The sequence below is a fragment of the Helianthus annuus genome, chromosome 6 (assembly GCF_002127325.2).
Source record: "Helianthus annuus cultivar XRQ/B chromosome 6, HanXRQr2.0-SUNRISE, whole genome shotgun sequence".
Classification (NCBI taxonomy): Eukaryota; Viridiplantae; Streptophyta; class Magnoliopsida; order Asterales; family Asteraceae; genus Helianthus; species Helianthus annuus.
Genome location: NC_035438.2, coordinates 39,905,388 through 39,933,379, shown reverse-complemented (window position 1 = coordinate 39,933,379; position 27,992 = coordinate 39,905,388). Strand labels below are relative to the sequence as shown.

Sequence of the window (27,992 nt, the reverse complement as noted above, 5' to 3'; positions counted from 1 at the left end):
CTAATTATTAATAGGTTATTAATATATTTTGATCTATATAATATAAATGATTATAATGGCTACAAGATTAAATATTATAATAATAATATATTTAATCTCACAAAAACCCAAATTTAAAGGTGGGTTAGGGATTGGTAAGTTGTCGGATTTTAATTTAGCGATGATGTCGAAATGGTGGTGGAGATACAAAGACAATCCTACTCAGCTCTGGGCTGCGGTGATCTATGCTATTCACAAAAACAAAGTCGATATGAAATTGATCCCGGCAAAAAAATCGATTCCAGGTGTTTGGAAGGATATCGGGGCTGTGGACGGGAGTCTCTTAAAGCATGGTATTAGTATAGATGAGAAAATGAAAGTCGATATTGGCAACGGGATGAAGGTTCGCTTCTGGAAGGACCGCTGGCTTCAGAAGATGGCTTGGTGTGGAGTTATTCGAGGAAGATGGGCCTGGATAATGGTTGGAAGTGGGACTGGATTCGTGAACCCAGTTCAGCGGAGGAATGTGACCAGTTTCAACGGCTCTCGGGTCTGCTGCATTCGGTCACTATTGATGAGAATAAAAAAGATGTTTGGCGTTGGGATACCAAAGATGGTGCAAGTTTCTCCACAAAAAGTGTTCAGGCTGAGATAGCGGTCGAGAATGATACCAATAGTGAGGATTCGCTTTGCTGGAACTCGTGGGCTCCGTTAAAGAGTAACTATTTGCTGTGGAGGGCATTAAAAGGGAAAGTGGCGGATAAAATTAGTTTGGAAAAAAGAGGCATTCCTATTCGAAATCATATGTGTGATAGATGCGGGTATGGGATTGAAGATACTAATCACGTTTTTGTTAATTGTATATGGGCCCGAATTGTTTGGTGGCAAATTGTGGTTTGGATGCGGATTCCTCCTCCGATAAATCTGGGCAGCCTAAAGGAAGTGGTGGATGTTTTGACTGGAAATATTGGTTCGGCTAGATGGAGGAGAATCGTTTACACGGTAATCTTGGCTACGGTATGGCGAATTTGGAATGCTAGAAATCTCAAAGTTTTCGAGGGGCAGTTTGTTTCAACACTGAGAACAGTCGACCTTGTTAAAGAAGACGTGTATCTTTGGATTGCTTACCGCACGAAGCTTCCGAAGCTGGAATGGGACAAGTGGGCGGATTTTAATGTTTTAGATATTTTGTAATCGTTGCTTTTGTGTCTTCTTTTTTGTTCGTTTGTTTTGTTTGTGTTTTTTCAGCCCATTGCTGGCTCTATTTATATATATAAATAGCGAGTTGTCGTTCAAAAAAAAAAAATCGTTTCTGCTCTAATGTAATCCCGCACTCATTACATTTAACAAATCCTTGTACAAAGGATCTTAACCCTCTTACATATTTCATTATCAAAATCAAGGTGATGATTAAAGATCTAATGCCACATGAGAAGAAGTGAGGTTCTGAGTTTCATTGTAAAACTACAAACCACTCATTTCTATATCTATATGTGATCAATAGTGAAAATAAAAATCGATAATCAATACCATGTTAGTGAGATGAGAAATGGTGATAATTGATCTCTACCGCCTAATAGAGGCGATGATAGTAAACAATTTTCGACTATGCACCTTGGATCTCTCTCTTTTTCACATTTTTTTATATTGTTCTTACAAAAAAATGTTTCAGGAAAAACCCAGAAAGTAAAAACAAAAAAAAAGCATATCGTTCTTTATGTTTCTTATAATTAAGTGATTCGGTCCATAAACTTTCTACCAAGACATCCTATGAAAATACAACACTATTCAATGAGTATGTTTACACATTGTCAAGTTTCCAAGACATTATAAAACAACAATGTCATATGCTGCACAAGAGTTGTCATGTACTATCCCTTTAACCGAATAGTTTAATTTTTCTTTTTCTTTTTTTGGAATAGGAGAAACCATTTGTGACCAATAAGTTAGCCACCTAAATCTTCAAAATGAATAAAAAAACCCACTTTTTGTCTTAAATACCTGAGCTGAATCGCTCAGGAACACAACACAATTAATCAACCATCTTGTTTCACTGTTCTAATTTTCTACATCTAAGTAAATGGCAAGCCAGCCAGCCAACAACACTCAAATATGATACAAAAAGCATTCGCCCCACGAAAAATACAGATTACAGAACAGTCTCCACTGCTATAGAAATTGTGTATCTCAATGTAATATGACTTTGTAATCCTACATCATTTTGACTGGCCCGAGCTTGACGACTGATTCGACTGACCCCCGTTTTCTTCACTTGTTAATAAACGTGGAGGGCCTAAAGTGAACCCGTTTTCCTTAATTGACCCAAACGGGTCATCTTTAGAGAGTAAGGATGTAAGTTGTGGTGTCTGATTCTGAATTGTTTCCATTCGCTTTAAGGATGGAACTTTACCGTTACAGTACCCACGCCACATATCGCGATAAGCGGACTCCAACCCAGTAATAAACTTCGATCCATTACACAGTGCGGATTTTGACATGAGGTTTCTTAGATCCATACGAAGGCTTGAAAGTGATGCAACATCAGAAGCCAATTCTATTGCTAACCGAATATACTCATCTTCAGTTTTTGCAACCAGGCGTTCTAATCCTGAAATTTAATGTTATATTTAACTAATTATATAAAAGTTGACGCAAGTACAAACTGTGTTAAATAAATTAATAAAAAACGTGACATAAGATATCTTACCAACTGCAGTTAGAAGACTAACACCGACATTATGTGCGTGTACTAAACCACCCATGGTGACACATGGAACTCCCATATAAAGGGATTCACATGTGGTTGTAGTTCCCGCATATGGGAAGGTATCCAAGCTACATCCCAAGAAAAGATCATCAAATATAACACAAAAAAGTAAACCGATTACATCTTCTACTCTTTAACAAATGCATGAAAATAAATATGTTTTTCATCCCTGTGGTTTGTTGAACATAACCATTACAGTCCATTAGTTTAAAAATTGCCAAAACAGTATCAGTACTTTCACTTCTGTAACAGTTACAGTCCACCTCCGTTAACTCCATCCAACTCACCGTTAAGTTTCGATGAAAGGACTAAAATACCCCTCAGAAGAAGAGAAAAGGTAGAGAGAGAATGAGACTGAGGGGTATTTTAGTCATTTCATCAAAACTTGACGGTGAATTGGATGGGGTTAACGGAGGTGGACTATAATTGTTACAAAAGTGCAAGTATTGGTACTGTTTTGGCAATTTTTAAACTAAGGGACTGTAATGGTCATTCAACAAACCACAGAGACGAAAAACGTAATTAACTAATTTATAATTATATGATGAAAAGTTTACCTAATGTCCATAAGAGAATACGCTTGCATATGGTCATGGTTGAGTAAAATCAAGGGGACAAGATCAACACGATGCGATTCCAAACCCAACTGCTCCAATGTCGATAGAAATTTCTGTCTTACACTATCACAGCAGAAAGGCTTGCACTTCACAATAAGCCTAGAGTTCGGGACTGCGCATAAGATTTTGGCCCAAACTTGAAGCACTTTCGGTGTTATCTGATACAAAGTAAAAATTTTAGAAGTCGAGAAAAGCCGCTGAAAATAGAAAACTATAAAATTGCCTATGTTCTTTACCTTTGCTAAATTGTTGAAACTACCAAACGTAACAAAGCCATTAGAAAGAGCAGGTGCTGGTGATGCGGGCCCGGCCTCAGGAGATGGTGTATAGCAAAGAAAGCATTCAGGTAGACGAACAAGATCCTCGACATGCCTGTCATCAGTACAAATCTTCCATAGAGTTTAATATCCATATTAATAAAAAAAATGTTTTACCAGGTCATGAGAATATATTGTTTAAAAAACGTACTTCTGCTTTGTATCAGGAGGGTCAGCCAAGGCATCAGTGATTCGATAGTCGATAGTAGGCAAACCAGTGGTATTTGGGTACCCAATCCAAGTCACCTGTCGGTATATGAAGCCAAAATGATATAAGCAACATGTTGAATTTAGAGCATTTGCTTCAACCATGTACTATGGATGTATTTTCACAGATAGAAGAGTAAAATGCCACTTTCGTCCCTGAGGTTTGGCCAGTTTTACGACTTTTGTCTAAGGTTTGTTTTTTCACATCTGGATCTAAAAGGTTTGAAATCTTGCCATTTTCATGCGAAAAAACAAACCTTTGGAAGAAAGTCGCAAAACTGGCCAAACCTCAGGGACAATGGCATTTTACTCCAAATAAAAAATAATTTAGAAAAATACAATAGGTGAATAATAAATATGTTAATTAATAACCTGAAGAGGTGCAGGGCGGCAAGCCATCATTCCGAGCTTATTATTAGCGGTATGACCGGTTAGTTCAACCAAAATATCAACTTTGTCTTCTCGAACCATGCTTGCAACCTTCTTCTCATCAATTCCGTAAATATCTCTCCATACGCCTCCTCTTTTCATAACTATATCTCTGAACTTAAAAGTTTTTGCATCTGCCTGTAACATTTACAAATAGCAAATAACTGTCATTACAGTTACCTTTCTTGAATCAGAAGAAATAGCGGGCGCATAAATGGCATGTAGACAAAAGCTTTACCTTAACAACCGCCGAGTAAACAACCACCTTATAGTTAGAATAGTCATGATAGAAAAGAGGTGCTTCAATGAAATAAGATACGGAATGTGTGAAATAATCAGGAGACACGTATCCTATAACAAGTGGCCTTTCTGGAGCTTTTGAATTGTCCCATGAAGTATATTGAGGATATAATCTCATAAATCGCCAGCCCCAGTCCCTGCAAAAAGTCATATAAGTTACATACGTGTGTGTGTATATATAATTGTGAACTAATAACATGCAAAGTATACAATATTTCGCATGTGTAATAGTTGAAGGACCTGTGAGCTTCATATAGTTTATCATCTGTTCCCTCGTTTATGTAGTTCATCGCAAGTAATCGATTCTGCAACAAATAGTCAACGTACGGAAATAAAAAAATGCTGTATAGGCTCAACCAACAACCATAAGGTAAAGAATTTCTAACCGTCTTCAATTATTGGTTTAATTCAGATGCAATCAACACATGTATGCGTTGAGCTATTAAATATACATAACAAATACCAAATTACATTAAATATACATAACATATACCAAATTACATTAAATATACATAACATATACCAAATTACATTAAATATACATAACATATACCAAATTACAAGCTCCTCACTTGTAGTAAGCAAATGATCAAAAGAAATCGACTTTAAAACGTTTGGACAATAATGCGCCCACCAGCATTATTGCTTAAAATAAGATTATGTTCTTCATAGAAAAAAAAACAGATTTCTATTAGACTACAGAATTACATTAGAAAAACTAGAAATAATTGAAAACTTACTAGTTCATATATATAAACAAGAAGGATGTGTTGAGCAATAAGTGCAAATGTACTATTGTTTATGACAGAAATACCACTTTCTTCTTATTACATGCTATGCCATTAAGTTTTACCTTTTCTCTGTTTTGACAGTCTTTGAATTTTTTCGTGTCATATTTTACCTTTTTGTTTCCATTTTCTCTTTTATCTATAATATTATGTTACCACTTCTACATATTAGATGTTTAGTTTTTAGTTTAATAAACACTTTCAAGTTTCGCTGTAATCAAACAAATATAACATCAATAGTTGTTCTTTAAGCATTTAACCTTCTGTAACTGTTATTTACATTTAATATTTTCCTTTGTGTTCTTTACACTAACATCCGAGAATATGTGTGCAACAATTATATTACTTTTACATAGCAGTTGGAAAAAATATCATTTCCGTCACACAATGTATCAGTTAACTTCCCTTAAGTAAAATTACGATATAATAAGATTATTAATTATTTACCATTTATCACTCGCCAGTCACCATTACCAGACAACACTGTCTAAAAGTGGTATACAGTGAGGCGCTAAGTTTGTATAGTCAAAATGCTGTATACAGCATAGTTATTAAAGACGCAAGGCGCACTCAGGGCGATTTGTTGGGCCGGGGCCTAGGCGAGAAGCGCAAAAAAAACATGTACTCGGGAAAAAAAAGCGCAAGTAACATAATTATATAAAAATATATCTTAAAACAAAACCAAAGTACCAAATTCATCATATAAAAGCGAGTTAAATGCTTGGTTGGTCCCTGTGGTTTGCGAAAATTGCAGACTTGGTCCCAGTGGTTTACTAATTACACTCGTGGTCCCAAAACTTGTCAAAAGTGCACTCGGTTGGTCCCCAGCCCTAACTTCAGTTAAATTTCTCAGTTAAGTACATATGAAATTACTTATTTACCCCTAAATAATTAAAAAAATAAAAAATATAAAGACATCATCTTCTCCCTCTTATCTCTAAACTTCTGAACATAACCCACCCTACCTCTTATCTCTCTCTAAAAACTTCTGAACATAGAATCCACCCTAAATCGTTACGATAATGGCAACCGAAACCCTAAACACTCCGGCGACTAAATCAGAATCCAACAGCCGACGACGGAAAACACCGCAACCCTAAACACTCCGGCGACTGAATCACTCCGGCGTTTGAATCACTCCGGCGACTGAATCAGAACCATCAGCTGACCACGAACGGTACCAGCGCCGGTGAACCGAACCTGCCGGCGTCTGAATCAACATTGAAAGGCACCGACGCCGGTGAACCGAATCTGCCGGTGGTGGCGCACGGCAGTTCAGAGATGAGAGAGAGAATCGGAGACGAGGCAAGAGAAGGGGCGACGCCATTCGCGGCGGCGGCGGCTTGGTTCCGGCTGTTCAGGTCTCGATTTGGGCTCCGGTTTGGGTCTCCCAACACAGTCGGTTAAGGTTAGAATCCGGTTCTGGTTTCGTTTGTTTAAGTTTTGATTCCAGTCTTGTTTCAGTTTTGGTTCCGAGAGGAGCGGCGCCGCCGCTCACGGCGGCGACGGTGAAGATGATTTCTAGGGTTTCTGTGTAGATGATGAACTGATGATGATATGGGGACAGAGTATCTATCTGATCTGGTGGAAAAGGGGCATACATCTCATAATCATGGTAATCGCCTCTGGTTTAACTGTGAATCTGTGATTTAACTAGAACTACCACCATTACATCCTACTTCATGCATTATTGTTCCTTCGCTTTGTGTGGGGGTTGGGTGTTCGATTGGTGTGGGGGTTGGGTGTTCGATTGCTACCGGAGAACGGAGACGCCGGAAAACCGGCCGGTCACCGGTGTGAGATCGAGAGAGAGCAGAGGGAAATGGGTATTATGTTGGTGATGAAGATGATCCAGAGGGTAATATAGTTTTAGGTTTTTAATTGTTCAAGGGTAATATAGTCATTTCACACATAGTTAACTGAGAAATTTAACTGATGTTAGGGCTGGGGACCAACCGAGTGCATTTTTGAAAACCACTAGGACCAAGTGTGTAATTAGTAAACCATTAGGACCAAGTCTGCAATTTTCGGAAACCACAGGGACCAACCAAGCATTTAAGAGTTTCGAATCCAAACATTCAAAACAACAACCAAAAAAACCAAACTTTCAAAACCAAAGTACCAAAGTCTTAAAACATTCAACCATCGGACTCGTCATCAACTTCAAACACGAGAGGATCTCCCACCTTCATTCATTAGGTCTTAATTAAAACATGGACTGTTTTAAAACAATTCAGAAGCTAACATGGACTGTTTTAAGACTTAAACACATAGTTATTGATAGCGAATAGCGGTCAATAGCGATAGACAACCTATATGCTACGTAGTGATAGCCATAGTTATCATTAGCGAATAGCGACAAATAGCGACAACGTACCTATATGCTACGTCGCGATAGCGATGAAATAGCGCCCGCTATTTCGTGTTTAGCGATAAGGTAGTTAAAATTTTAAGAAATAAAAATAGCTATCTATATAATTTTTTTATATATACAGTGTTTATTTTATACCTTTTTATGTATAAAAATATAAGTTTAAGGACCAAATGTAAGCTAGTGAAAATAGGGGGGTTAAATGTTAAGATACACAAGTAATGAAAGATAAAAGAGTTAAAAGTTAAAATCCATAAACTTATTTACCCCTAAAAAGGCTCCAACGTAATAAAAACGCAGCCGCTCTTCTTCTTCTTCCTAAGTTTCCAGCAAGTTTCCGGCAGAAATTGCAGGTTTCTGGCCGGAATTCATAGATTATAAAAGCCTAAAACACGCTAAAAACCCAGCCGCTCTCTTCTTCATCTTCTTCTTCTTCTTCCTGCTTTCCAGCAGAAAGCATCACCGGAATAGGAATTTTTCGCCGGAAATCGCCGCCGGAGTCGCTATCTGCTCGCTATGGTCGATATGCATCTTGTAGCGGAGGTTGGCCGCCACGCCACGCTAGTCGCTATAGCGTCCGCTAAGGACGCTATTGATAACTATGGTGATAGCGATGAAATAGAGCCCGCTATTTCGTGTTTAGCGATAAGGTAGTAGATAATTTAAAAAATAAAAAATAGCTATCCATATTAGATATATGTATTTTATAATGTTAATTTTGTACTTTTTATGTATAAATTAAAAAGTTTAAGGACCAAATGTAAACTACTGAAGATAGAGGGGATTAAATGTTTAAATACACAAACTATCTTTAGACTTTTTAAGTAAAAAGTTACAAGTTTTAGGGATTGATAGTAAACTAATGAATGATAGAGGGGTTAAATGTTTAAAAACCTTAACTTATTTAAACCCTAAAGCCTAAAAGACACAATACGCAGCCGCTGTTTTCTTCTCCTTCCCCTTCTTCCTGGTATCCGGCTGAAAGCAACACCGTCGCCGGAATTCACGTCGGAAGTCGCTATATCATCGATATGTGGTCAATATGTACCTGCGCATTAAATGCCTCGGAACCCAAAGCGGTGTTTTCCCGCCCTGCGCCTTATTTGCGCCTAGGCGTGCCTGGGCGCTCGCTCTAATAACTATGGTATACAGTATGCCTACAAACACTAGTTTCCATCACTACCAGTTATAGTCAATAATGCAAAGCATCTAACCACTTAACAAATTTCATTCAGTTTTATCAAACACTAATTGTGGTTCACATGGTTGATATCCTAAATGAACTGTGAACTAAAAAAAAAGTTGTGAACTAAAAAAAAGCATATATTAATACCTGGCCCGCATTGCGAGAATCTGCGTCTATTTTAAGACATTGCTCATATGCTTCAATTGCCAAAGTTATACTCCCAGCATCTCTGTATAAAACCCCTACAAGTAACAATTTGCAACAAATAATTGATAACATGATACATATAAAAATATATGTATCATAACTTGCATGCAAGAACGAAACAATGATGTCAATGTATGATTATGTTGGAACAAACCTAAGTTATTGTAGGCTTCTGCATAAGTAGGATTTGCCACAATCGCTTTCTCTATCATGCTAGCAGCAGCATCCATTTTGCCCTATATATTTATTTAAAATGCAATAACTCAATAAGTATTAGTTGAGCCATATCGTCCTGTTAGACGATTGATTGATTGATTAAATTGTACCTGCACCGTGTAGACAACTCCAAGGTTGTTCAACGATTGAGAGAAATTGGGTTTAATTGACAAAGCCAACTTCAAAAGATCAACAAAATCTATTAGAAGAAGTTCTACAAATATTAATCGTGATACACCAATACTGGCAATGCTGAGATGAAATACCTGATAACACTCCACAGCTTTATCAAGGTTGTCTCGGTCCTTATAAATAACTCCAAGATTATTGCACGCCTCTGCGCAATGGGGATTAAAGTGGAAAGCAAGTTCATAGAACACAATTGCCTGCAAACAGAAGTGAGAGCTTACTTACCACGTAATATAGAAAATAACACAAAGTCGCTACAGATGACTGAAAGTACTTCTTTATATACATAACAAAAAATAATAGAAGTGAATTAACAATATAATGAAAATAAAAACACAAAAAAAAATTAACAATAATCAACTTTACCATTTCAAACTTGAGCATTTCCCCATAAGCAACCCCTAGATTGTACATGGCATCTGCATAATGCCAGTTATAGTACAGAGCTTTTTTGTAATAAGCCACACCTTGGTTAATATCTCCCTCCAATTTTACCTGAAAAATACGGTGAAAAGTATAGAATTAGGAAAAGAAGATATGAACAGAACCATTAGATCTAACCAAGAATACATATGTATAAAATTGTATGGTTTGTCCCATAGTTACCTAATTCGCGATTCGCTCCGGTACGGGTACGCGGTTCGGGTACGCGATTCGCTAGAGGTGACGTTTTCGGTACGGAGGGGGTAGGTTCATTTCGGTATGAACCGGTACGATGTACCATGGAGTCCAGTTCGGTGTACACAAATTAAAACAGAGTGTAATTTATAGGTTTTATGTATAAATTTATAAGTTTAAGGACTAAATGTAAACTAGTGAAGATAGAGGGGGTTAAATGTTTAAACACGCAAACTACTTTCACACTTCTATGTAAAAAACTTTTAGGGTTTAAATGTAAACTAGTAAAAGTAGAGGGGTTAAATGTTGTAATAACTAAACTTATTTTAACCCTAAAAACCTAAAACATACGCAGCCGCTGTTTCTTCTTCCCCTTCTTCCTGGTTTCCGGCTGAAAACAACACTGGCGTCGGAATTCAGTTATGGATCGCCGTACCCAATCGATTTGGAACGTCCACCTTGTCTATTTGGTTCGCTGAACCAGGGAACCAGGTCAATTTGGATCGCCATACCTCCGCAATCAGGAACACCGTACCGACGCAACTCGGTTCGCCGGACCATGTCGTCCCGGTACACTTACGATTTCCGATTGGGTACACCACGATCCAATACGTGGATCGTGGCTACCCTAGCGATTTAGGTAACTATGGTTTGTCCGTGACAAAATGCCATCATTTCGTCATCTTTCAACTTGTAAGAATGAAACTTTTTAAGTGCGTAGATATCTTGGTTTTAAAATGTGCGCATCAAGAGTGCATAATGCGCACGATGCGCTGATGAGATCGCGCTGCAATTACATGATGCGGGAATGATTCGGTCTAACTCGCACAATGCGCTACAGTAACTGGGTTCGGTTTTTTCAATAATAAATATCTCAGTATGCTTGATTTGAACCAAAAAGCACAACTCATATCTTCTTATTACGTCATTTGATTTACTTTAAGTATGTTTTTATAAGCTTTTACGTATTAATAATTTTATAATATTTTTTTATAAAGCGTGCATCGCATACGTGATGCGCCCGCATCGCACATCAAATTTTTAGACCAAACGCATCGGGGCGCATCACGCAATTTAAAACCAAGGCCCTACTGATGCGCACTGATGCGGCCATTTTTCTGAAATAGACCACTATAGAGTAAAACTGTACAATGAGCTTGTACAATGTGCTTAATAAGCTTGTACAATGAGCTAATGAAGTTGTTAAGTGAGTTCCTACATAGATCAACATAACGAACGCCTCGCATATGTGATGCAGGTGCATCATGCATCGGCTTTTGGGATCAAAACGCATCGCGCATTATAAAACCAAGGTAGATATGAGAATTATAAATATAATACTATCCCTGCCCCATTCTCTATTTTAAGATGCATTGCCACTGCCTATTTTGGTCTTATTGTACCCCCCCCCCACACACACACACACACTGGTGGTCAATATATTACCTTTGTGCCTAAATCTGTCAAAGCAATTGCCATGTTATTCTTAGCAATCTCAAAGTTAGGTGACACAGCTAGACACCTGAAAATACAACAATAAAACCATACAAATACAGTTAGCACAACAGAATAATGGTTAACCCAATGGAAAACAACAAATAAACATTCTTAACCTCTCATAACACGCAATAGCTGACTCCAGATCTCCACGGTTTTTATAAATCACACCCATGTTACAATACGCTTCAGCATACATGGGCCTTTCCAAGGCAGCCTTCTCATAGCAATTAAGTGCCGTATCATATTGCATCATTTCAGAATACACAACTCCAAGGTTGTAATATGCAGGCTGCCAAAGAAAACAATAACACCATTAAGAACGCACATAAGGGAATGAAACCTTAAAAAATGTATAAAGAAGATGAAACTACAGCGTAATGAGGGTCAATCTTGATAGCGTCATAATACTTCTGAATTCCCTCTTGTGTGTTGCCAGCAAGCTTTAAGCTAGTTCCAATATCTGTAAGTACAATTGCTAAGCATTCTGCTGCTGGTTTATATGATGGATCCGCTGCCAGAGCCTTACGATATGACTGCATGAACAGAGAGCATATTTGATATATCATAGAAAAACGACACAGTGTTATAACCATCAAATGGGTACAACCAAGATTTAACCGCATGTAAGCTCAGTAGAACTGTAATGTATGCAAGTACAACACAACAATACCTCAGAAGCCTCCACCAATCGACCTTCATCTTTATATAAGATACCACAATGAGTGAGTGCACATGGATTTTCCGGATCTAACTTAACAGCCTCGGAAAAGCTCTCAAAAGACTGTTTTCCCATATTTTGCATCTGCAAGCAAATTCCTTTGCCAATATGAGCCTCAACAACTCCATTATCTTTCTCTAGTATACTTTCATATATACCCAGAGCTTCCACAAACTTGTTTCTAGACCGTAACACATTAGCATAACCAAGCGCATCTTTACCCTCATAACTCTTTTCTATCGGACTGGTAGAAACTGTAGAATTGCTGCCACTTAACGACGGCTCAACAGCTTTCAAGAAACCATTATCTTTAATCTGACCCTTCTCTTCCCCTCCGCCAACATCCTTCTCTGTCAATGTCATCGCGGTACACCTACAAGTTCAGATACCTGATCCAACTGCAACAAATTGAAAACTGATGGTAAATTCGCAAAAAAAAAAAAAAAAAAAACTACAAAAACGAGTAGGTTTCAAAGATGTACTACCCCGCAAACTTTTAAAACTTAAATCCGCCTACCATGCCCAACAAGTTTCTACAGCACATTTATCAAATGTTTCAACAATCACTTACACAGATACCGAACTATTCAATCCCATTACTAACAAGAAAGCTGCCTTGTTATGAATCATAACACCAACGTACCACCAGCATTTAGCATATACAATACACATAACGTGGATTACCGTATTTCTCTATTTCTACAAAAGAAAAGTTTCAAAAAAAGGTAATCTACAAACCCAAAACTAGCTCCTTTTAACCAAACAATGAGGCATATTCCACTACACCTTACAAACTATTCCAGCATCCTCTTATCCCCCTAAAAACCTAACACAAACACAAAAAACCGCAACTGATCCACTCCAAAACCCTAACAGAGAGATACACCAAACTAACAATTTAAAAAAAAAAACAGCCTCAAATAATACAAATCAAGTATTTAACTTCACTTCAGTACTACAAAATCAAATTACCAAATAACAAAAACCTAGAAAAACGTGATTTAATTTCATACACACTATCTAATTATCACAAAACAACTACATAATAAAATGCAAAACTCAATCCCACATAGTACCATTCAATCCCATACCACCAGCATTTACCATTTACAATACTCGTAATGCGGATTACCGCATTGGTCCATCTCTATAAAACAAAAGTTACAATAAAACAATAATCTTCAAATCCATAACTAGCTACTTTTAACCAAATCAGTGAGGCATATTCCACTAAACCTTACAAACCACTCCAGTATCCTCTTATCCCCCTAAAACCCTAACACAAGCACATAACAGAAACACCACACCAACAATCACATATAAACATCCAAAACCTAGCCTCAAACAATACAGATCAAGTATTTAGCTTCACTTCCAGTACCACAAACTCAAATTACCAAATAACAAAAACCTAGAATAACGCGATTCATATACATACACACTATCTAATCATCACAAAACTATTACATAACAAAATGCAAATATCAAAAACCTAAATACACATTCTGAACAAAGTTTTGTAAATAAATAGCAGTTCCGATGCTTACGTGTGTTGGCAGAGTTGATTGACAGAGAGGTGAGAGGTTTTAGAAGGGTTTGTTTTGTGTGTGAGGGAAGGATGACGGTGAGATGAGGAGGAGGAGTTCGGGCGCTGACTACCGACGCGGTGGTAGGGTGAGTGGCGGCGAGCGACGGAGCGCCACCGTTGCGGTGGGGTTGAAGAATGGAGCAGTGGTGACGGAAAGAGAAAAGAGAAGTTTGGAGTCAAATGTTGAAGGTGTTCCGTCTATGATTTTGCCCGCGTTATGCTGCAACCCTGGCCCGAATAATAAGTAATCAAAATTAATTATTATTATTATTATTATTATTATTATTATTATTATTATTATTATTATTATTATTATTATTATTATTATTATTATTATTGTATTGTGGGAGTTATCAAAGTGGTCCTTTGAGTGTTCAACATGCACATTTTTGGTCCATCTAGCTTTTCTAGTGAGTGGGACAGGCCTTGTGGGGTACTTTGTCTTTAAAAAACTTATCTCGTTTATAATGTGGTGGTAAGTGATAACGTATTTATCCTCTCTAAGAGACGAATGGTTCAAATTCTGAAAAGTGTAGATTTGTTATATTTTTTTCTCTAAATCGTACACTGTCACCTCTCACCTCCAAGCTCTCTCAAAACTTCAATCAAGAACATAAACCATCAACCAAGGTTATTACTTCCTCCTTAACCTCGTGTTAATCCTTGTTCCTTATGATTCTAATATCTAAAATCTAACAAATTCCATGATATAAATCTCTGAATCCGTCAATTAGAAGCCATCAATCATATGGAGATTCATCATATTCTTCGATCCTGAACATTTGTATGATATGTGTCTTTACTTGTTGTTTTATGCTATTTAGATTCATAGCTAATCTAATAAACCCTGAAAACCCACAACCTTAATGTGTAACAATGATTAAAGAATAGATCTAGTGTTTATAGGCATGGTTGTAAAAATCCCGACTAGTCTCCGGTTAATCGTTGATTAATCACTAATCGAAGGTTCACCGATTACTGGTCGATTAATTGTTAGGCGGTCAATGGTGGTCCTATTCTAGCTAGATCCTAGCCAAATTTCGAAAAACCTTTTAAATTTCCACCAATTACTTAAAAATCGGGTAAATGAGGGGTTAAAACGTGTCTACTTGGAAAAACTACATCTAAAAATGTTTGTGTAAGTATTTAACTATAAATTATATATAAAATGCCAATCCGACTAATCCCGATTAATCGATAGTTCGTACCCCACCGACCGACTAGTGCCTAGCGACTCTTACAACATTGTTTATAGGTTCTAGTCATGGTAATCAAACCCGAAATCATGCATAAACACGTTTTTTTAAGCAATATGTGAATAACAATTTGCTTATGTAACTCAAACTCAGTTTTGTAATAGTCCTAACTTGATCATAACAACACCAAAGGCCACAACTGACTTCAAGACAAAAATATTAGTTTATCTTCTAAAAGTCATGACTCATTCAATATAGCTCCAAATGACCTCAAATTCTAACATAACATAATTCTATGATTCTAGAAGCTATTCCTGTTGGTCTTGCATTTTTAGGATAAAAACTCGAATTTTACCAAATTTTAACATTTATTGTCACTTAAAAATAGTTGTTACTGTCACACCCCAACCGATGGCAGAAACATCGGAGTGAGACGAACAAGATTGCTCGAGACTTCATACCACTAAATGTGACAAGTAATTAATAAATAATTTCATTTTATTGCTAAAATCAAGTACATTGTTTGGAAGATAAATACAACAAGTTTGGAACGAACATATTACAACAAGTATCAAATGTCTAAACTACTAAACATGAATTTAAGTGTTGTGCGTTTCTAGGCATTCTGTTAAGTTTCGTGCATCATCATCATCATCCATAATCCTGCAACATGTATTAAAGTATAGTTCAATACAAAAAATATTGGCGAGCATACAAGTTTGAGTACTAGCATACGTATACAAAAAAACTGAACAATCCACATGACAAAATTAGTTAACAAGATTAACGCATTACTGGCATGTGAATAAACAAGTCAACCCAAAGATTACCGCAAGTATGAATGAATGACTTAACATGACCTTAAGAATACGGGTGGTGCGTTACTCCTATAGCGCTCTACATGTTAAGGGTAGGCTCGTACGAAGTTAGTAACAAGTTTATCACAAAAAGAATAACCCCATAATAACGAATCAAGTATAACATATTAGCATGCATGTATTGGATTGTTGTGTAATTACGTAAAGAATGTGTGTCTTTGTAAGTTTGAATAATGTAAACATGTTGCACCCAAAAGTGTAAACGAAAAAGGGTGTCGAGTATACTCACAAATTTGCAAAATCTTTCCCATTATTCGTGAGTGACGAGTTGTTTGAGGATGGGGAATCGAACGTAAGGTCATACGACGTTTAAGGAGTAGTTGGTATCGGGATTCAGAATTCAAGTACAAAAGTATGTATGCATAAAAGTTTATCTAGTCTAAGTACTCGTTTTGACACTAAGTTGTATGTGATTTCATGGGTCCTAGTTTGCCCATCAGAATCAACAACGAGAGACTTGAATCATAGATAAGTTAGCCTAAGTTCATGACGAATAACCATAAACCGATTATCATCATAAATTCGGCCATGTTCATATATATACATATATTTATATAGTTATAATAGTAATCCTAATCTAAGTCCATCATGAGTTTCATAGATTGTCATATAAGTCAAGCATGGGGGATTAATCCTCATTGTATGATTCACCACTACACAAATCATCACAAGGATGATTCGGAGGGTGATGGATGGAAAGAAATAAACAACTAACAAACTAAGACACCATCAAGTAGCCAAGTAAGACCTAACCCGGGTGAACCACCACAACATGGAAAGAGTTAACTAAGTGTTGGAGGCTAGACGGGGTTATGTTACTTTGAGGCTAGAAAGCTACTTGGAAAAGCAAAGTAAAACATCAAGTGAGGTGTGGAATAAGCTAGGATAAACCAAACTTCCAAGGTTCATGTAACCCCTTGCTTTTGTAACTTTCCTTATTTAGCAAGTTTGTTTGTACTTTCCATTTATGGAAACTTGTTTTCTTTTGTAATCGTATTTCATTTCAAACGTTGTAATCTGAGGATTGAGTCATAATGAAAATCCGATCTTTTATACACTTGTGTTATTCCTTATTTGTAAACACTTGTTAAACGTTCGTGATACATACATACTTGATACAATTTATATTCAAAATCATACTTATTATACATGCAAAATTCATTAATACATTCATTTATTTATGCACAACACTTATACAATGCACGTATACGTTTAAAACGCTTAAAACCGACAAAATACGCAACTTTGGGATTTCGAGCATAAGGGCCTAGCCCTCTCTCACGAAAGGACCCATTCGTCCCAAAATGTCGCTTTCGTCCCAAACCACTCATCCCAAACCTGTCCCTCAGTCTATAAATACCAGCTCATTTCCTTCATTTCAAACCTTCGACTTTCGAAATTCTTTCTCAAATCTGTCTTCGAGCAAATTCTTGGAGATTGTCTCAGCTACTTCTAAGTGAGTTTATACTCACTAACAACTAATCTTCTTCTACTTTCTCCTACTTTCTTCTGATTTTTATAAACTTTTACAAGATTTCTTCATGAATCTTCACTTGGTTTTCTCATATTTACAATCGCAAACTGATACTAACTCTCAATTCGTCGAGGTCCAAGCTGGAAGTGAAGATAATCTCTCAAACCTTTTTAAAACAATCTTTCTGACCTTGAACTCAGCCGGATCTGAGGTTCTCTAAGCTCACAAGCTAAGTCAATAGTTGTGGTTTCAAGTTAGAACCAATTCCAGCCGAGAAGGTAATCAGTTCAACCAAAACCGAACTGATTTCACCTTGAAACAGCTCCAGTCGTCCGAGATGACAACCCACTCGCCCGAGATGATAGCCCTCTCACGCGAAAAGGGTGGTCCATATCGTCCGAAATAGACTGTTTCACTAAGTTCCGACGATTCTAAGTGTTGAATGATTATCCAGATCCCTATTTTCAATATAAGCGACTCTGGAATGTCAGTGTGTGTTTTGTATGAGCCTTGGCTTCCAATCTAGTTCCACCGCCTCACTTAAACTCGTAAAACGAACACCCAAACAATCTCCTAGACTTAGAACAAGTTAACCCTGTCCAGCCTCCGACATTTAGTTAATTCTTCTATGGCGTATCCTGTTAATTTATTTGTGTATTCGTGACCAACCGGTCAGTTAACTAAGTTAACTGATTTGTGCTTTGGTGAACAATAACGAGGTTATTACCTCCATGCATGACTTCTATGAACCTTATGAATATTCTGGACTGTTAATATACTAATATTATAACTAAATAACTTAACATAAATCATGAACATAATTGATTAATAGTTAACACGTTCAAATGAGAATCGGTTCACCAAACAGTCCCTTTCACGCGACAGGGTGATTCCACTCGCGCGAATCGCCTGTCGTCCCAACAGTCTCTCGCCCGAACAGTTTGTATTTTGGTTTCCCTGTTATTCTGTTTTTTCGCGTTCCTTGTCATTGATTCTGTCAGGCAAACTAGGACCCGTAAAATCACAGAAACTTAATGTCAGGATGAGTGAACGAACATAACATACTTTCTGTTTATTTATACTTTCGTATTCTACTATGTACTTTAATTCCGTAACTGTTAGGATCTGAGTTTGGATTGATTGTGTTTTACGTTTGAATTAAGATGAAGATAAATGAGAAATGCAACGGAATATAAATGATGACAAACTTTGCACACAATCAAACAGGAGAATTGCTTTGAACATATAAGTTTAACATTGAACCGAATGCTTAAATTTATTCCAAACACCGATTACAATTGCAAGTATGTAACAAACTCCCCCTCAGCCTGAGCTCACAGTGATTTGTTTGTGCAGGAAGAAAGATGGTGAATAGCTAATAGAACAGTAAAGGGTACTGTTCTATTTATAGGCACGGACAAACCACTGAAGCATCTAAGCTGACGTTACCATGAAAGTGACATATAACCTCCTAACAAACTCTAACATCTTATCTATACAACCACTGCTATGCTAACAACTGTTATTACAATACATTACATGATATAAACTAAACTACTGCTGCATCCTTCCACTGATGTGAACCCAGCAGTACTTGACATATCTAGCAGAGCTTGACCCATAGCAGTAGATTGAATCAGCAGAGCTTTAGTCTTCCATCAGTCTTTAACTTGGACAGCAGTTGTAGGTCAGCAGTTTGTAATGATCAGCAGATTGGAGGTCAGCAGATGTTGAAACCACTTTCAATGGGAGAGGCTTGATTTCATAACTTTTGCTTATTCTGGATCCACTGCCCTGATCCAGTTTTGGCTTTTAATTATCTGTTCCTCTGATAGGGTTCAATCCCAACAATAACATAATCCTCCAACTCCAACTCACACCTTCGTTTGCCCTGTAGGGTAACCTTGGTGTTCCTGTACTAAATCAACAATCCCTTTGCTCGTCGGGTAGAATAACCTTGGCGTTCCTGTACTACGTCAACCAACACTACGCTCGCGGAATTTCTAAATAAGATTTAGCAAAACCGTGAGTATACTCGAACACCCTTTTTCCGTTTTACACTTTAGGTGTAATATGTTTACTATTAAACCTACACAGTTACATTTAGACTTATTCAAAATGCACAAACAATCCAATACATGCATGCATACGTTATAATTGATTCGTTAATCTGGGGTTATTCTTTTTGTGATAAACTTGTTATTAACTTCGTATGGGCCTACCCTTAACATGTATAGCGCTATAGGAGTAACGCACCGCCCGTGAATGTGAGGTCATGTTAAGTCTTTAAACATTGCGTTAAACCTTAGGTTGACTTGAATATTCACATGCCAGTTTTTCATTAATCTTGATAACTTAGATTGCCATGTGGATTTGTTTAAATCTTTTATATTTATGTTATGTATCAAACTTGTATACTCGCCAGTACTTTTGTATTGAACCATGTATTTTTAACATATTGTAGGATGATGATGATATTAAAATGGGCGTAGCGAAGATGCTTTAGATATACACTTAGAAATCATTAGATTATGTTGTTGTATCAATTTTGAACTATGTTATATTGTAAATTGTTTTTATGTATTTGAACCATCGTTGTATTTGAAATTTATATGATGTATGTGATGATGTGCAAAATGTAACATATAAATTTCATCAAATGAGGCATAAAACTAACCATTTTTTTAGTACTAATGTTGGAAAAAGTGTGTTTTTGTCTTCCTTTTGAATTTACATGACCAAATAAGCTTAAACGAGCAAAAGGAACAAATATACAGCCAAAACCAACATAAATACAAAGAAAAGGAATAAACGTGACATGCCCGACCCCTCGGCAGCATCCCCAAAGGCAAAAACAAGAAACAGAAGACTGACCACGGGGCCGTGCCCACTGGACACGGGGGCGTGCCCATTGGACACGGGGGCGTGCCCACTGGACACAGGGGCGTAGTCAGCTACCTGCAAAAAAGACAAAGCTGTGGAAGCTTCTACGCCCACCACGGGGGCGTGCCCAGCTCAGCACGGGGCGTGGTCAACGCTAAGATACACAGAATCTTGCAAAATCTTGGTAGTACAGATACGCTTCTGCACACGGGGCCGTGCCCGCTGGACACGAGCCGTGTTGAGCCCTATGCTGACAAATGCAATTAATGAAGGAAAAGAAAAGGATGGGCACGGGGGCGTGTCCGCTGGACACGGGGCCGTGGCCGGGCTTCTGTTCAGGCTATAAATAGAGGTGCTTAGCTCACTTCAAAGGCATCCCTTGGCAAACCACCACTTTCCCACTTCACCACCACTCCACCACCACTACAACACCCACATCCACCACCATCATCCATCATCCACCTTAGAGTGTGTGTAGTAGTCTCGGCATCCAAGATTGATAGCAAGAATTCTTGTCAATCAAAGGCCATGTTTGGCTAAGTTTCTTACATCACTTGGTGAAGACAAGTCTTTAATGTATTACTTTTGATTTTTAATCTTTTCGCACTTTTTATTTGGTTTTGTATTAATGACTTTAATAACTAGTTTCTTATGTTGAAGGTGAAACTTCTTTATCATTTGTCCGTGGTGTCTTGGCATTACTTTACTGTCTATATTAAGTAAAAGATTTACACCATTCATATCTCTATGGTCTATACAGAGATATGTTGGCTAGCTGGTCGGGGGTTAAGGGAATGGTTTCGTAAGGTTCTTGCCTTATTCAGTGTATAGATCCTGCAAGGATCTGGGTCAAGCTTACTAGGACCTCCTTCAATACCCACTGGTATTGGATGGCGGGGGTGCGAATGACTTGATCCCCTCATATGTAAACTACTATTAATACATTAAACCGGCTACTTGGGATTGTATCCCTGCTGACTTAAACCACTTAGCCGAGGATAACGTCACCTTCAAAAGAGGGGCCTACCACTTTTCGCATTAATAACTTAAATAATTATCTTTCAATATTCCGACCCTTTTGGATTGTATCCTTGCTGACTCAGACCACTGGGTTGAGGGTAACGTCACCTTCAAAAGAGGGGCCTACTACTATAACTAAGATAATCTCTTAAAAAGTGCAAAAGTGCGAAAATCATCAAAGGATACATTAAAGGCGAGTCGGATCCAAGTGATTCATCCTGTCTATCTGTTTTTATTTAATTTTTTTTCTGCATTTTTTATTTTTATTTTCATTTTTTAAAATCTTTTATCAAAAATTTTAGATTGATTAGACGTTGAGGATAAACCGGTACTAAAAGCTCTTGTGTCATTGGACGACCTCGGTATCTTACCAACGCTATACTACAATCACGATGGGTGCACTTGCCCATGTGTGTGTTTAGTGTTAGTAGATTATCGTGTTTTATAAATTTAAAACTTGACTAATGCGTAAAATGGGCTAAAAATATCAATAAAATCATATTACACCTCGCACACACCGGTGACAATTTGTATCAATGAAATGAAATCAGTTTATTTAAACTAATGTCGCTTTTAGTGTTATGTTGCAATGAGCAATCTCGTTTTCGTCTCACTCCGATGTTTCCGCCATCGGTTGGGGTGTGACAGTTCACACTTTCACCAAACATTAGTCTTTCCATATGAAACTTATGTGACTTCAACACTTGTGGGTTGTCTTAAACCCTTTCAAGGGTGTTTGCACATCTAAACTTGTAAGAATCAACCATACACGAGCTCACTAACCATAGACTTGATTAGAAGCAATGTAGGTATGAGTTGCATAAGAAATCATAAGTTTTATAAAGTTAACAAAGTATTCTTCCAAAACAGAAAGTTTAGACCTCAAAATGGTGATGTTCCACCTTAGATTACCATGGTAATCTTGTGGAAACACTCCTAGAGGTGTTCCAAGCTTTGTATTGGAAGAGAAGATGAAGAAAGTGAGGTAGAAGCTCACTTCTTGCACTTGGAATAATTTACCCAAAATTGGTATTTTCAGCTGGTTTGAGAGCATTTTGAGAGTGAAAATGAGTTGGGAAAGTGAAAATGGGAGGTAAGAAGCTTGTATATATAGTGGATGATTAGGGTTTTGGGTTTAAGAAGGTTGTATGCTGATTGGGGAAGAAGAAGGTGACCAATCTTGGAGCTGGAAACACCTTTCTGTGGATCAAGGGGGTTGGCGCTATGCCAAGCTAAATGGAGTTTGGTGTCGCGTAGCGCCAAGCCTCATTTAGCCTGATTTGTCATTTTATTGCTTTTTAGTCCCTGAACTTTGATATTTCATTATTTCAAGCTATAACTTGTGTATTTGGCATAAAATTAAGTATAAAACATGTATGAAAGCATAGGTTGAGTATCGTGAATGTATGTACAAGCATTTACACGTATAAATAGTATTAAAACACGTATTTACGATTGTCTGTATGTAAGATAAGTACGAATTTGTGCGTAAAACGAATGTGTATCTGATGTATAAGAATTTATACATCTTTTAAACGTCAAATACGCCCCGTTTATGCGAAAAATCTTTGTATTTTCATTGATTTTGGTACTCATTTGAGTTGTTTGTGAAAATACAGGTCCGGGCTTCGGCCCGGTGATGAAACGGAAGCTTTTGGAGCAAAATAGAGCTAAAATGGTGCATTCCAGCAAACTGCCAGATATGGCACTACCGTGCCAAACAGTGGCACGACCGTGCCAAGCCCTCCGACATCGGCACTCTCAGCCAGCACTAGCATCTATCAGCCAAATCGTCAAAATTCAGGGGAGCACTACCGTGCCAAACAGTGGCACGCCCGTGCCAGGCCAAAATCAACTCCTGATCAGCTTGTTTCCGAGAACGATGTGACTATTACCGAGCACTACCGGCTCGCACGACCAGAGCATCTCTGAGCACGGTCGTGCGACCTCGGGAACATTTGAGCGGGATTTTTCCAGAAATGGTAGCAAACAAGATTGACAGACGAAAAGTGACTCTGACACTTGCCAAGCACGACCGTGCCAAAAGGTGGCAGGGTAGTGCCAAACGCCCAGCAGTTTAAATACGAGTTTCTAGCTCATTTGCAAGGGAGTTGGAGCATTTTGGTGACTTTTTCTCTCAAGAATCTGGTCTTGGAAGCTTGTTGGAGCCAAGAGGGAGCCTTGAAGAGGATTAAATCACTTGAAGATCTACTCAAACACCATTTAATTCTTGTCTTTAACTTGGTTAGCTTACTACATTATGAACAATTTATGTTTATTTGTGCTTGATTTGGTAGTCATGAGCCTTATGGGCTAAACACTTGTGTTGTCTAAACTATGTTGAAGCTTATGAACATATGATAATATGGAAGTAGATGTGATGATTGTTCTTGTTAATCTTCATGTTGTCACTTAGTCTTGTTCTTGGAATTCATATGCATGCTTAAAGTTCTTGTTCTTGAATGTTTGCTCATAAGTATTTACATGTTGTGTTGGAAAGCCCATGTAGAGATTATGATTATTGAATCTTGTTAACTTGTTAGTATGATTCATAGCATGAAACTAGGAATGGTGAGTGCTAATGTGATACGAACAATGATTTGAGCTTTTGTGTGAATTCTTGCATCTAGATTTGGAAAGATCAAAAGCATGTTTATATGAATTCTATAGTTTGTGTTCATGTTTTGTTGATGATTTAGGCCAAAGTTGTTAGCTAGCATGACCATGCTTGTGGTTCATATCAAGAACATGATGATAGTGCCAACTACTTGAAACCAAGTTAGGGTGATTAGTGTGTTGTTCATATTAGTTTTCCCTAATTTGTAGAGTTAGGAGTTTTGACAAACAAATAACTCATGATTAAAGATTAACATCAACTTAGCAAGTGAGCTTAAAAGAATAATTTTTAGGTGATTAGAATGTTAATTCATTTTTAATTTTCCTAAGAATTATAGACTAGGAAGCCTTGATTGGGGACTTAGTTAAATCTAGAATTTGCATCATCACAAATCTTCCTCCTTGTTGTCATATGCTTGTTAGTGGAAACTTAGTTTAGGCAACCCTTTCTTAGATATTGTTCTTGTTAGAATTTTTAGTAGTTTATTTATTTGCAAGCTAAGTTAGAAAAATCAACCCAAACATTTGAAAAGGCTTTAAAGTAGCAAAAGTTTAGTATCGAGACACCGCATCCACGGATTGATATCCGGTTCTTACCGATTAGCTATATTACCACCCGACGGGTACACTTGCCCTTTTGTGTGTGTAGTTAGTTTTTAGGTGAAAACCCATTTTTAAAACTAAATCTGTGTGAAGAAAAACTTAATTAAAAATATATATAATTCACGCACATCAAGTTTTTGGCGCCGTTGCCGGGGATGCGGTCTTCTTGAAAACGATTCGAGTTACTTATTTAGCCATTGTGAAAAGTGTACAAAGTTTTTGTCTACTTGTTTTATTTGCCTTTGCTTGATTAATTGAAGAAAAAAAAGAATATGATTATTTGCTAGTTGTTTTTGTTTTTGTATATATTTTGTGCATTGTGCTCCTTATTCCCTACAGGTCGTGCATGTCCTCAACCCCCGCTGCTGATATCGTTGAGCCTTCATCGGAGCCGGAGCGCGATCTTCACCGGAGACTGCGGGAGCGGTTTCGCGTGGTAGCTGAGACGATTGAGACAGACACAGCAGACGACGACACCTTCTACGAGGTTCGGGTAGACATGGCGGACGCGGAAGAGAATAGGATCTTGAATGAAATTGGAAAACCGTCACTCGATGGTTTGCCTGCGAGCATCAATGCACCGACAATCGAAAATAATAATTTCGAGATCAAGGCTGGCACCATATCGATGTTGCAGAATGCGGTGCAGTTTTATGGCAAGGATCACGAGGATCCTAGTGTTCACATCGCGGGGTTTCTAGAGGTTTGTGCCACATTTAGGATTCGTGATGCATCACCGGATGCTATCCGCCTTCGGCTCTTTCCGTTTTCTTTACGGGATGGAGCCAAGGAGTGGCTTCTTTCACTTCCAGCTTGATCTATCACTACATGGAATCAATTAGCTGAGAAGTTCCTTCAGAAATATTTCCCTCCAGAGAAAACTGTTCGGTTGAGAACCAAGATTCTGAACTTTCGTCAGGACGAGGACGAGTCCCTTTACGAGGCATGGGAGCGGTTCAAAGAGCTTATGAGAAAGGTCCCACATCACGGGTTGCCCAAGTGGCAACAGTGTCAGATCTTCTACCATGGTTTGGACAGTCAGGGACAGATGATGGTTGATACCTACTCGGGCGGTGATATCGGCACGAAAAATGCCACCGAGGCATTTGAGATTCTTGAAAAGTGTGCCGTGAAAAATCGGACGCAACAGCCCCCGAGGGGAAAGAGTTCTCGGCAGGGAGTTCATCATGTGGACGACTACACAGCCATGACAGCACGTATGGATGCCTTATCTTCGAAATTTGATCGAGTGATGGAAATGCACTCGAGAGGTTCTTCGAGTGGGGGAGCATATCAGGCAGGTGATTTTCCGACGGGAGAGATGTCACACGAGCATGTTGATTTCATGGGAAACCAATACCGTCCTCAAAACAATCCCTACAGCAATACTTATAATCCGGGGTGGAAGAATCATCCAAACTTTAGTTGGAAGCCCGATGCTTCTAACCAGCATCCACCAGGATTTGCTCCACGTCCCACAGCTCCGACCAATGGAGCATATGGTCCACCTCGTCCTCAGCAGACGCCTCCTTCTAGTGATCCTAGTGTGCATGATATGCTTAGTCAAATCTTAGCTGGTCAAAACACTCAAAAAGTGGAGAATGAGAAGCGTTTTAGGGAGTATGACGGTCGTTTCACGAGGCACGAGGGTGAGTTGAGAAGCCAAAAGGCTTCCATGCAGGCCATTGAGAACCAAGTTGGCCAGATTGCCAAGATGTTGTCTGAGAGACAACAGGGGGGCCTTCCGAGCAACACAGAGCCAAATCCAAATGCTACAGCAAAGGCCATCACGTTGAGAAGCGGCAAGACCGCTCAAGCCATCCCTCCGGCTGTTCCAGAAAAGCCAGTCGATGACGAGGAGGTTGATGAGAGATTGAGGCTGAGTCTCCGGGTGAGGTGCAACAGAGGCGAGTCCCAGCAAGTACCGCATGACCCAAGGAGCCAGTGAGAGAGTATGTCCCTTCCATTCCATATCCGGGGAGGTTGAAGAAGCAGAAAATGGAAGAACACTATGGTAAATTCCTTGAGCTTTTTAAGCAACTTCATATAAATTTACCATTTGTCGAGGCACTTGCTCAAATGCCTAAGTATGCCAAGTTTCTGAAGGATATCCTATCCAACAAAAAGAAACTTGAGGAGCTTTCGCAAGTGACCTTGAATGAAGAGTGTTCAGCGGTTCTTCAGAACAAACTACCGAAGAAGATGAATGATCCTGGGAGTTTCACTATCCCGTGTTTGATCGGTAGTTTGTCGGTCAGCAATGCGTTGGCTGATCTTGGAGCTAGCATAAACCTCATGCCATATGCGATTTTTGCTAAGCTAGACTTGGGAGATCCCAAGCCGACTCGTATGAGCATTCAGCTAGCCGACCGTTCAGTGAAGTACCCTCAAGGCATAGTTGAGAATATGCTGGTGAAAATCGACAAGTTTGTCTTTCCTGTCGATTTCGTGATTCTGGACATGGATGAGGATAAAAACGTTCCACTTATCTTGGGTCGCCCATTCCTAGCCACTGCGAGAGCCTTGATTGATGTCTGCACCGGTAGACTTACTCTTAGGGTTGATGATGAGGAGGTTACCTTTGACATTGGGAAATCCATGCAACACTCACAAAGTCAAGATGATACACTCTACTTCATTGAGACTATCGATACTTATGTGAGTGATCATCTTCATGCTACATTCGAGGAGGATGTTATGGACACACAGCTGCTTAGAGGGGAGACTTTTGGTTCACCTAGTGTGGACCGAATGGTTGAGGAGGTGACCTGTCTGATAGGTCACTCATCTCCCCCGTGTCCCGAGGTTTTTGAGGTTGTGGATCGCGTGACTGAGCCTAAAGCACGCCCTTCTATTGAGGATCCACCTTCGGTTGAGCTTAAGGAGCTCCCAGATCATTTGGAGTATGCTTTCTTGGAGGGTGAGACTCATCTACCCGTTATCATTTCTGCTGGGTTGTCGAAGGAGGAAAAGGATCGATTGCTTGAAGTCCTGAAGCAGCACAAGAAGGCGATTGCTTGGAAGATTATGGATATAAAAGGGTTCAATCCATCCTTTTGTACCCATAAGATCTTGATGGAGGAGGACTTTTGACCTGTAGTACAGCATCAGAGGCGTTTGAACCCCAACATGCAGGAGGTTGTGAACAAAGAGGTCATCAAACTACTTGATGCAGGTTTGATATACCCGATCTCTGATTCACCGTGGGTTAGCCCTGTACAGGTAGTCCCGAAGAAAGGAGGCATGACAGTGGTGACCAATGAGAAAAACGAGTTAATTCCTACTCGTACTGTCACCGGATGGAGAGTTTGCATTGACTACCGCA

At 38.6% G+C, this 27,992-nt stretch overlaps 3 protein-coding genes across 3 annotated transcripts; 2 read left to right on the top strand and 1 right to left on the bottom strand.

Moving 5' to 3' along the window:
• The first annotated feature begins 444 nt into the window (after window positions 1-444).
• On the top strand, window positions 445-1,173 carry LOC110944640. Its single transcript, XM_022186294.1, has one exon. The coding sequence runs from the start codon at window positions 445-447 to the stop codon at window positions 1,171-1,173; it is 729 nt and encodes a 242-aa protein (XP_022041986.1).
• A 774-nt stretch (window positions 1,174-1,947) lies between these two features.
• On the bottom strand, window positions 1,948-14,221 carry LOC110865272 (probable UDP-N-acetylglucosamine--peptide N-acetylglucosaminyltransferase SPINDLY). Its single transcript, XM_022114509.2, has 18 exons — window positions 13,957-14,221; window positions 12,362-12,807; window positions 12,063-12,224; window positions 11,805-11,980; window positions 11,638-11,713; window positions 9,940-10,068; window positions 9,651-9,770; window positions 9,495-9,563; window positions 9,323-9,404; window positions 9,109-9,203; window positions 4,857-4,921; window positions 4,555-4,753; window positions 4,260-4,454; window positions 3,832-3,926; window positions 3,600-3,735; window positions 3,304-3,521; window positions 2,687-2,814; window positions 1,948-2,587 (listed from the first exon to the last, which is right to left on the bottom strand). The coding sequence occupies exons 2-18, from the start codon at window positions 12,770-12,772 to the stop codon at window positions 2,196-2,198; spliced, it is 2,748 nt and encodes a 915-aa protein (XP_021970201.1). The 5' UTR covers window positions 12,773-12,807; window positions 13,957-14,221; the 3' UTR covers window positions 1,948-2,195.
• A 12,444-nt stretch (window positions 14,222-26,665) lies between these two features.
• LOC118479549 lies at window positions 26,666-27,760 on the top strand. Its single transcript, XM_035974116.1, has one exon. The coding sequence runs from the start codon at window positions 26,666-26,668 to the stop codon at window positions 27,758-27,760; it is 1,095 nt and encodes a 364-aa protein (XP_035830009.1).
• Window positions 27,761-27,992: the final 232 nt, after the last annotated feature.

What these genes read in the sequence shown, in the direction of transcription:
- LOC110865272 (XM_022114509.2), bottom strand. Translation starts at nt 12,772, where the DNA reads ATGACATTGACAGAGAAGGATGTTGGCGGAGGGGAAGAGAAGGGTCAG. An exon ending in AAATGCTCAAGTTTGAAATG is followed by an intron (nt 9,771 to 9,939) that starts GTAAAGTTGATT and finishes TTCTGTTTGCAG; the next exon opens with GCAATTGTGTTCTATGAACT. An exon ending in GCCGCCCTGCACCTCTTCAG is followed by an intron (nt 3,927 to 4,259) that starts GTTATTAATTAA and finishes ATATACCGACAG; the next exon opens with GTGACTTGGATTGGGTACCC.
- LOC118479549 (XM_035974116.1), top strand. Translation starts at nt 26,666, where the DNA reads ATGGAAGAACACTATGGTAAATTCCTTGAGCTTTTTAAGCAACTTCAT.
- LOC110944640 (XM_022186294.1), top strand. Translation starts at nt 445, where the DNA reads ATGGGCCTGGATAATGGTTGGAAGTGGGACTGGATTCGTGAACCCAGT.